The 10966-nt window shown below is 46.6% G+C and overlaps 1 protein-coding gene across 2 annotated transcripts in view; it reads right to left on the bottom strand.

Annotated features, from left to right (window-relative positions):
* GASK1A (golgi associated kinase 1A) overlaps positions 1-5216 on the bottom strand; it is a 54374-nt gene extending 49158 nt beyond the window's left edge. For both annotated transcript variants that reach the window (XM_038388829.2, XM_038388831.2), the window contains exon 1: positions 4638-5216. In XM_038388829.2, the coding sequence (XP_038244757.1) occupies positions 4638-4640 (3 nt within the window). In that variant the 5' untranslated portion in view covers positions 4641-5216. The remainder of the gene's footprint in view (positions 1-4637) is intronic.
* Positions 5217-10966: the final 5750 nt, after the last annotated feature.

Here is a 10966-nt window from a genome sequence, read left to right as displayed (position 1 = left end):
ATTTAAGATTTTGGCTCCCAATCCAATGAGGCAGTAGTTTTATTTATTTTTCTGTGGAGTATTTCTTTTATGTGCCTATTTTCAGTTTTAGTTTTTAACCACCAGATTAATACAAAAAATTTAGAGCAATCATTCGGTTTCCAAAAGGGCTTGCAGTGCACTCATTTTGACAGAGTTCTTGCCTAATGAGGACAGTGTCAGGTTCCCTCAAAAGCAGTTTGGCAAAGATCTCTTCAATCTTTTCGTCCTGGACAACAAGGAAGTACATTCATAGCATTCCAAAGCACCCCAGATGAAAAGGGAGGGAATTAATACGGAAGGCCCTGCTTCGCAGATGACTTTATTGAAAGCAGACAGAATTGTTTCCATATGGATTTCAAAAAGGTATCCTCCTTCCCAGTTTAAATCACTCCTCCAGCCCTCAAAAAAAAAAAAAAAAGGCAAAAACCTGCCCAGTGCTAGGATTAAACTGCCTCCTGAGTCACTGGTGAACTCATAACCAATCACATGGAGAGCCACACAGAGCCAACACTGCAGCACACCTTTCCCATATGAATCCCAATGGTCAAATGAACCTAGTAAACTCAGAGAGAGCACTGGTGTAGCCCTACTCTGAAGGCCCATGTTCATAAGGGCAAGAAAAATAACTGCAAACTGGGATTATTTAGTCTAGGAAGGAGAGGAGTTTACTGAAGTATTTGGAGATGTACAAGTATTAATAACATCTGATCGCCCCTCCTATTCACACTGTCTCCTAATAAGAGAACAAGTGAGTCACTTGTAATTAAAGGCTGGTAAACTTAAAACCATAAGAAAGGAAATATGTCTTAACATAGTCCTCCTATGGAATTCACTGCTCCTGGAGGTCAGAGAGTCACATACAGTGGCTGGATTTTAAGTGTCTGGCTATAATGTTGTGATCGGTAATGACATTTGTAGTCTGACCTGGTGTTTTAGGGGTAATCGTGCTCCATGGCTTCAGATGGTTGAAGTAAGGCTAGAGGCCAGCCCCAAGCTCCCACTTTCCATATACATTATTGGGGGGGGGGGAAGGGGTGCAAGTGAGAAGTTACCTTCTTAAGCATTCAGAATAGGCTACCCACTGGGTGGAACAGGGTAACAGACTGGTCACACGATTGGTCTGAACTGTCATGGTGGATCCTAGGTTCTTATGACCCTGATGAAGCTCATCTTACCATAGCTTCTAAATTGAAATACCAGTAAATGCTTTTTGTGCTGAAAATTGAGGACAATTTCTATCCCAGCCTCCTGTGGCAATAACCCCCTCCCCTGCCCCCACAGGTGGCAGAGGGTTTAGGATATACCTGGAAGTTCCTTAGAAAATGTAACCACAGCCTCCAAACCCAGCAGTTCTGGAGCTCTAGGAGAAAGGATGGGCATCAATTCAGTGTTCCTGTTCCTTCGCAGTGCTGGGTTGGCCCCTCGCCTTATCCAGTGGCATGCTGCACCTGTGCAACCTCCCCCCCCTCCCAAATCTTCCATCCCCCAGCCATTCACAAGAGTGAAGAACATGCATCAGACCCTTTACCTTTTAGAACCAGGCTCCACTTTTATTAGGCTCTACCTCAGTTAGGGTAAGTGTCCTGCTGCACAATGCTCCCAAATGACAACTCATCAATGGAGGAGCCATAAATGTGAAACAAGCTGAGCCCCCAGGCGCATGGTTTCTGCCTGCAAGTCCTTTGGCAGCTCGGACCACCTCCTCATGTAGTGCCCAGCCTAGCCATTCCGGAATCCGACCTTGTCTCAGCAATGTGGTTGATTGCTTGTCACAGCAAAAAACAGGGGAAATCATCTTTCTTTTTTTGTTCGGGGGGGTGTTAATAAAAAGGCAAATTCAAGGCTCATGGGATTATAATTACTATTCTAAGTAGCTGTTTGAGAAGTCAAGCATTCTTTATTATGAATGATCCATATCTAATAGTTAAAAAAAGCCCATGCCATACCTATACAGTACTGTGCAAATTCCTGGGGGAGGCTTGCTTGGTACTGAGAGGTCCAGCAGGACAAACCCAATGCCATTTGACTGAAAACAGAAACTAGAAGTGTTGGTTGTCATGGAGGTCCTGGCTGAAACGCCCAGCCATCTTAGAAGTGCTGCTAACACTTACAAAGGGATGACTCTCGTTGTGTGAATTGTCCCATTGAAGTCAGTGAAACTTCTCAGGGAGCCTGCTTTCACCTAACTATAGTTAAGACTCTGATACAAAAGGAGACAGGTTCTAAAGGTCCAATGCTCTACTCTCTTCATGTGACTGGGAAGGAGCAAGAGGACATAGGCAAAAGGGTACAGAAGGGGAAGTCTCATTGAAGTCAATGAGACTACTCACAGGAGTAAAGTTAAAGTGTAATGGATGGCAGGATCTGGTCCTCCATCATAAATGATGCAGAGGGGAAAGTTCTGCATGGTAACACCCACCACCAGCACCTGTGAGATTACAGGGAAGGAGTGGAAACAGAGGGATCCATATTCTTCCTGGTGGTTGGGGTGGGAAGGCGGGTTTGCTATTTGCTTTATATTAAAAAAAAAAATAACAACCCTCTAGACTAATGCATAAGACATGACAGTACTGCCACTGGAGAAATGCTGTTGTTACGGAAGTAAGTTGCCTTTTTTTCATTTCAGGTGCCAAGACACAAGCCTTAACTGATAAAATACACAGTTGTGGGTGTATCTTAATATATCACCTGAACAGATCAGTGATGTCTGTCCCCACAGTATGCATGAGGAACTTCTCTTTGGCACCCAGCATTTCCAGGGCTGACAATCCTGAACATCTCACCAGTGCTGCTAAATTTAATTAGTTAAAAAATGAGAAATCAGTGTCTAATCCTCATTTGTTACCATGCAGAACTTTCCCATCTGGATCATTCACGATGGAGTGCCTGGTCCTGCCATCCCTTACACCAATGAGTAACTTTACTCATGTGATTTGTCATGGCTAAAAGTGGAACTACTCATATGCCAAGAGTTTGTAGAATCAAACCTTAAGAGTATCACCTACTGGATGCTGACGATAACAGAACCAGTCAGATTCACAGCTGAGTTCTCTACTACCCCAAACCATTCAGCTACACAGATCATACCACAGCAGTAGTTCCATGCAGCTGCACCATGAACTGTATGAGTTTATTCAGTATGAGCACTTGTCAATGCACAACTCAGCAATTCTTCACATTTTTTGAAGTCCTATTGTTCTCTCACCTTAAAAACACAAAGCTCTGCATTCTTGATCTCCAAAAGACTCTTGCATAGCTGTTGATTATATAATTCTCTACTCAGTGGCTAGCTAGGGCCAGGGTTTTTGAGGCACTCTTACCATCAGCGCCATCCTATGATGCCCTCTGGCTAGTTGGAAATAAATGGTGTTGACTGGCAGAACAGGAACGAAGAGTTTGATTTATAATAGTTTACAAATCAATGCAGTGGATAGGGAGTCTAAGACTTTGATAATTGACATGTTCTATAATGTGTGCTAGGTATCTCCACAAGTAGCAGGTTTTACAGGAACTACAAATACCTTGAACAGAGACAGACCGTTCACCTTTAACATGAAACCCAATACTGAGGGGAGAAAAGAAAACTGGATTCATTCCACATCAGGCTCACATGTTTGCACTAGTGGGTAACAAAATATTTGCCACAAATCTAAGCAATTTTTTTTGCAAGTGAAAACTAGTCTGGTTTTCAGGAAATCTTCATGTTAAAACAGGACCATTTGTAGAAAAGTTGGGTTTACTATGTGGCGTTTCTCAATTTTGCACTTTTTATGCAGCCAAATTACAATTTTTTTGGTGAAACTGTAATGGAAACAGTGTGTCATGAGTGTGAAAACAGACAAAACACAATGGAAGAACATTTCACCACAGGAATGCTGTATTTTCACACGGCTCCAAGTTTGCCCCATCCTTTCAAGTATGCACATCAGAGTGGGAGAAAGAAAAAGAGGATCATGAGGGGTTATAACTGGAAGTCTGGAGAGGGAAAAGCCAGCAAACTAGCTGATTGTGTGACCTTAGGAATTTCAATTGAGATTTCTTTTCCCATTCCTTTCATCAATTTGTAAGACTGATGATAATGGTAGCAGAGTTCCACTATTCACTATCCAGGCTCATTATCCACCCCCTTTCAGTCTGTGTAGCCAAAAATTATTCAGTTCATTATTTATTACTATGTCACCAGAGATTGCATAGTTTATTTCTTTATACACTTATTTTTTTAAACCCTCTCTGCTGAAATGTTCCCAGTTTCACCTAGCTGACCCATGGCGCAAGCATGCTTCTGAATAACCAGATATACCAGACTAGCATTATCTACTGACCTCTGGGGAATTGTATTTCAAAGCTTCTTTGCAGTTTCTTCACTGTCCAGCCATAATATTATAAAGAATGAATCCAGACAACGTTTATTTAACAGGGGGAAGATGAGCTTCTTGTTTGCCTACCTGTGCACCAAACCATCTAAACAGGTCTAAGCCCAATTTTCTCAGAACCATCTTGGACAATAAAATGACCTGCCGGGCTGATTCTATGACTATCCTGAATGGCTAATGCTTCTTAACAGCCCAAACACCTTTTTACGCCACAAGCTTTGCAGTAAAGCATGTAAATCATACCATATCTTTGCAATGCAGGCAGAGGGGCTCCTCCTCTTCTTTCTTAGCCACCTTCTATGTTCATCTCCTGCAGAAGACACTGCACACTGTAGTCTTGTCCTTTTCAGAAACTAAACCCTGTGGTTCTTAGGCATAGTCCATTTGCAGGGCTTTTGCACTGGGTTTGCAGAAGAAACCACACACACACGCACAAAAATTTAAAAAAAAACTTCAGCTACTAATCAATGTCTCCTCTCTCCATTTTTATCTCCTTTTTAATTACAACCAGATGCTGTCACTCCAGGGTGCCTATCCCAACCAATATGCACTGCTCAGCCGGGGCTTTTTGCAATTTCTACCTCCTGCTAATTATTCCAAAGAGTGTTTGGTTTTCATAAATCCTTGCTGGTAAGTTGTCATCAAACTTTACAGAAGGGTCCAATGTGTGTTATTTTTTCCTTGCTGGAACTGTTCTTAGCCGTGTGCTGGACGGGTGCACGAGTGTGAGAAGTTATAATCTGGTACTATGGGCCCAAATGCACTTCAGCAGCTAGTGCATACCCACAGTGTACAACTGGCAAACTTCAACTGCTAGTTTTAAAGTGTGTAACAGCCCGGCAGCGCAGACCCACCTCCCTGTGGGGAGGGGAGAAGCGGGGGGGGGGGGGGCTGCCAGCTACTTTGAAGAAGCTCTTTTCACAATAAAAGCCCTGTCTGCTTTCTTAAACACTGAGGCTGCATTTAGCCGCAACACACAGGTAAAGAAAAGCTACAAGAAATAAGCTACCCCGTCCTTCCATGGCACAGACCATAGGAAACTCATTGCAGGATTGTATTTATCCTGGAGGATCAATAGCAGACTAGTGAAAGCAAACGGTAACTAACTAAAGAGATGCTTGAGAAGAAATCCTTTGCTTTTTATCCAATTGTTTTTGCTTTCCATTATGACATAACAAAGGGCTGTGTCATATATGTGCTCAAGCACACTGGGACATTGGGACAAAACTTCTATACAATCTGATAATAAATTATCAAAAAAATAATGCTTTGGCCTGGCTACTGTAGCGGTTTTCATCAGCTCAGGAGCTCAAAGCATCTGATAAACAGTCTTCTACTGAAGCCTGGATTCTGCCTCCCCTTCAGAGAAGTAGCTCGCTTCACACCCAGTCCTGTTCAGCGAGGCACGGCCTGCACCATACTGGAGGCATTTGCAAGGGTAAACAGCATTTTTCCCCCTCAGCCAATTGAAATACCCCTGGCAGCCATATAACTTTCAGTGAGCCAACAATTAGTGCTAGTTAGCCCTCCTGTGATTTGTAGGGTAACCCCCAACAGAGCCCCAGTCAATGCAGGTTCTGTTGACTGAGGGCCAGCGTAGATGCAACATGCTGGCCCAAAGTGCGGGCTGTTAGCTGGAGCAGCTCTCCTCTCTGCCAACTCCCTCAGGCAGCAAACCGCCTGAGTTCACCAGGTGAGACTGCCCCCTATGCACCGCAGTATCTCCCTTTCCCCAGAACTCCCACCGTATTTGCCTGCTCTCCAGAAGTGCCCCTGTCCTCTCAGCCCCACACCCTAAACCCCCACCCTGGTGCCCATTATTCCCTTCCATCACCACCCCCAGAAATACTCTCCCACTCCAGCTCCACAGGTCCTTAGCTGTACTCCCGGACAAGTAGGTTGACCAGACAGCAAGAGTGAAAAATCGGGACAGCAAATGGGGAATGGGGGGAATAGGTGCCTATATAAGACAAAGCCCCAAATATCGGGACTGTCCCTATAAAATCGGGACATCTGGTCACCCTATAGACAAGACACTCAGTCTCTGCCTCCTTCCCTCCAGCTATAGCCCTCTATAGTATCCCCTCTACCAGCTACAGCCCTCCACATGCCCTGCAATTGCCCAGCAATGCCCTGGCTGTAGCTCTGCTCTGCAACTGAGCAAATGACCAGCTGGGACAGGAGTAGCAGGAGGGGAGCTGGTGAACGCCTGCATTCCTCACCACTCCTGGCTACCAGCTCTCCTGCCCCGTCAGGCTAGGAAGGAGCAGGAGAAGGGAGCTGGTAGTTGAAGAGCTATGAGAAGAACAGCTTCCAGCTCCCTTCCTTCTGCTGCAGCCCCAAACCGTGAACCACAGATAGTTCATGAAGAGATGACACCACCACGATCTCATACCAATGAACCACCTCTGAGTCCTCACAGCAGGACTGGTGAACCAGCAGTCATCCACCTGTCCGCTTCAGCACGGGGGTATTAATGGAGGTGGAAGAACTTGGGGGCATGGCCAGAAGGAAGGGGATACTGCTGGGGTGTGTGGGGTATGTGGGGGAATACTGCGGAAAGCAGAGTGCAATCCAGAGTTAAATCATGGAGGAAGGAGTTTTAGAGCTGGCAGGGAGGGTATTTCCAAGAGGGAACCCATTGAGTTCTGCATGTTCCCTTTGGGGACTGCAGCATTGCCAGCTCCGTTAGTGGGCCCTCTGTTGTACTTGGAAATGAAATTCACCAATGTGCAGAGGAACAGGGCAAGGCTCTCAACACTATTTAAACTCTGTGCAGTGGAGAAGAAGAGCCAGCAGACCCAGTGGTCACAGAAGGGTGCCCATACAGACCCAGTTCCCTGTGGAAAGGGTGTCCCTGCCAGCCCTGCATCTCAGTTTAGAAGGCTACGATGGATACAGTAGCTCATCATCCCGTGCCGCTGGCACAATGGTGTTCCACATAAATTCAAAACTCTTGGCCTTTTGAGGAAGGAGCGGATTTTGCTGCCCAGCAATAAGTCTGTCTCCTATATGGTTGCACTGAGGGAAGGAGGCCCCATGTCCAGTGATGAGCTGCCAAAATCTTAACAACCGGTTCCCTATAAAAAGTTCTGATTTAAGGGATGTGCCACAGTATGTATTTTTTGTATCAATAGGGTTACCATACATCCGTATTTTCCCAGGAGGAATTTTTAATATTTAAAAATTCCTCCTGGGAAAATATGGACGTATGGTAAATTTAAAATTTCCTCCCGGACGGTGATATAAGAACCAAAAAGCCTGACCTGTCCGGGAAAAAACGGATATATGTTAACCCTGGCTAAAGTTCTTTTTTAAAAAGATGGGCCTGAACTAGAAATGAGCTCCATTTCACATGTGTGGGTCCCCGCCACTCCCTGGGGGTGTGCTAGGGTGACCAGATGTCCCGATTTTATAGGGACAGTCCAGATTTTGGGGTCTTTTTCTTATATAGGCTCCTATTACCCCCCATCTCCTGTCCTGATTTTTCACTCTTGCTGTCTGCTCACTCTAGGGTGTGCACATGTGTGGGTCCCAGCTGCTCCCTGCCCCCCTCATTGAAGCAGGAGTGCAGGGTTACTGCCCTGGGAACTGCAGGACATCAGTGGACGTGGGGCCAGCTACAGACAGGGGCATTGGGCAGGGCTAGCTGGAGGCAGGGGGTGCAAGGCTGGCTGCGGGCAGGGCAGGGGGTTCGGGGGTGGCTGGAGACAGGGGCTGGCTGCGGGCAGGGTGGTGGGTACTCACGGGGAGAGCAGCTCGGAGCAGCCCGAGCAGCAGGACGTAGCCCAGGCCCAGCAGAGCAGTGGGAGCCCCAGGGCCAGGGGTCGGGGGAGCAGCAGCAGGAACAGGGCTCGTACCCAGGGCCAGGCGGCAGCTCACATGACTCCCACAGTGCAGCGCCCCCGGCGGCCGGAGGAGGAATTACTTCCCGGCTGGAGCCCATCAAAGCCTCAGCGCCCCCTGCAAGGAAGCAGGTTAACAACCGGTTCTAAAACTGCTTCAAAATTTAACAACCGTTAAACCGGCTCCAGCTCACTGCCCATGTCCTTTCCTTTCCCTTCCCTTTATACATCCACAGAAGGGCAGCCATACTTTGGCCCTTTTATGCTGTGTTGGACTATGACTGTTTGGTTGGTGCCCCAGTACCTTCACAGGCAGGGCCGGCACTAGGATTTTTACCACCCCAAGCAAAAAAAATTTTGGCCACCCCCGCTTTTTTTGTGTGCCCTCCTCCCCGCCCCTGGCTCTGCCCCAACTCCGCCCCTTCCCCAAATCCCCGGCCCCGCCTCCTCCCCCGGGTGTGCCGCATTTCCCCCCCATTGCTTCCTGCGGTTCCTCTGCCCCCCCGATACTTCCTCCGCTCCCCCCACCACCCTCACTCACCTCCGCTCCGCCTGCTCCCCTGAACGTGCTGCCACTCTGCTTCTCCCGCCTCCCTCTCAGGCGAGGGAGAGGCAGCGTGTTCAGGGGAGCAGGCGGAGCGGAGGTGAGCAAGGGAGGGGAGCGCAGGAAGTAACGGGGGAGGAGGGATAGAGGAACCGCTCCCCGCCCCAGCTTGCCTCTGCTCCACTGCCGCCGCTGCCTCCCCTGAGCGTGCCCCTGCTCGGCTTCTCCTCCCTCCCTCTCTCCCAGGCTTGCTGCACCAAACAGCTGTTTCGCGCGCGGCAAGCCTGCGGGGGGGGGGGAGAAGTGGAGCAGCGGCGGTGCGCTCAGGGGAGCAGGTGGAGGTGAGCTGGGGCGGCGGGGAAACATTTTGAGGGGCGGCATGGCCGGTGCCAAAATGACGCCTAGAAATATGCCACCCCAAGCACCTGCTTGTTTTGCTGGTGCCTAGAGCCGGCCCTGTTCACAAGCACCTTATAGTTATTACATAGTACTACCCCAGTGAGCAACCAGTGAAATAAACAAGATCAAAACACTTTATTATTTACTTATATTATGGTAGCATCTGAAGGCCTCAACTGAGATTGTGTTCAGAGCCAGTCGTGAATTTTTTTATTAAACTTTTTTTTTTTAAACCAAAAGATGCTGATTTGTCAAAACCAAAATGGTTTGTGAAATAGTATCTGGTTCAATTAAACTCACAAATTGAAACATTTTTGGTTTTAAAACAAGTTTTGAGATTGTAGAACGGGAAAATGTTGGGTTTTTTTTAGTCAAAGTGACTTTTTGTTTTGAAATGTTAATGAATTTTCACAGATAAATGGGTGAAAGTAGGTTGAAATCAAAATGAACCATTCTGATTGACCTGAACCAAAAGCCTTTTCTGGATTTTTGGTTTGTGACATTCGTTTGGCATTTTTAATTTAATGTCCCAATTTGGGATGGAAAATTTGAAATGTCCAAAAATCTCTCATGGGATGAGAAAGCGGTTTCCCACCCAGTACTATGTGTGTGCTAAAAGGAAACAGAGGTGAAATGATATGGCCAAGGTTACACAATGGGATTAAAACCCAGGTTCCCTGAGCCCTTGTCTAGTGCCCAATTCAATGACCACACTGCTTCATTGGCATGTCTTGTAAGGCTACACAATGAGTTAGACAGTTATAAGTACAGGTCACAATATAATGCTTCCTGACTCTCACTGTACTTAGTCCTTCCAGGCCCAGAGATTTTTAATTCCTTCATGGCCTCTTGTTTATATATATATATAGGCTCCTAACATCCCTCATCGCTATTCAAACTCCAAAAAATAACTAGGACAAGAGGTGAATTAAAGGTCAGACACAAAAGAAACGAGTCTGACTTGCACTCACGCAGCATGATTTATATCCCGCACGTTAGCATAAGCCAGCTAGCGAAGTAAATCAACTAAACCAAGCACTGAGCTCTGCCAGCTGGGCTCTGAGAACACTCTAGCTCACCTTTTGCCTCTTGGTTTTATTACTGATATGGCAGGAGTTTTATTTTTTACTGGCCCATCACATCATTTTTATTAATTAAATGTTTGGGATGCTTTTGTGGCAGTGGAAGCCCCATATTGCTTGTAATGACGCTTGCCTACACTGCCATCTAGTGGTAAACCTGTGTACTAATATACCCCAAAACCATCGTTATTAAGGCATTAAAGGCCTGGAACAGCTTCCATTTAAGTCAATAGGAATTTTTCCACTTACCTCCTTAGGAGCAGGACTGAGACCTAATTAATTAAACCCTACAACATTCCTGAGGCACAAGTAAATATTTTGGTCCCCTCCACAATGTGCTCATTTCCTTAACATTCCGTGGGTTTTCATGCACTTGCATGTTCAAAAAACTGCATTTGCATGTGCAAAAAGGCAACTGTGCATACAAATGCTGAAGTGATCAAACCAGCCTCTAAAACCTACTCATGTGGGCCAGATCCTTAGCTGGTGTCCAGGGGTGCAGGAACAATTTTTATCGTGGGTCTGTTGAGAGCCATTGAACCAAACTGTAAACCCTGTATATAATGGAAACCACCACTTCAAGCCAGAGAGCGTTGGGGGGAGCGGCGGGGGGGAAGGTGTGCAGCAGCACCCCACACCCCTAGTTTCAGCACCTACGCTGGTCTAACTCAGAGTGGCTTCATTGGCCAGTGGCGCTGCACT

Source organism: Dermochelys coriacea, chromosome 2 (assembly GCF_009764565.3).
Source record: "Dermochelys coriacea isolate rDerCor1 chromosome 2, rDerCor1.pri.v4, whole genome shotgun sequence".
Classification (NCBI taxonomy): domain Eukaryota; kingdom Metazoa; phylum Chordata; order Testudines; family Dermochelyidae; genus Dermochelys; species Dermochelys coriacea.
This window is presented reverse-complemented; position numbering and strand designations above follow the sequence as displayed.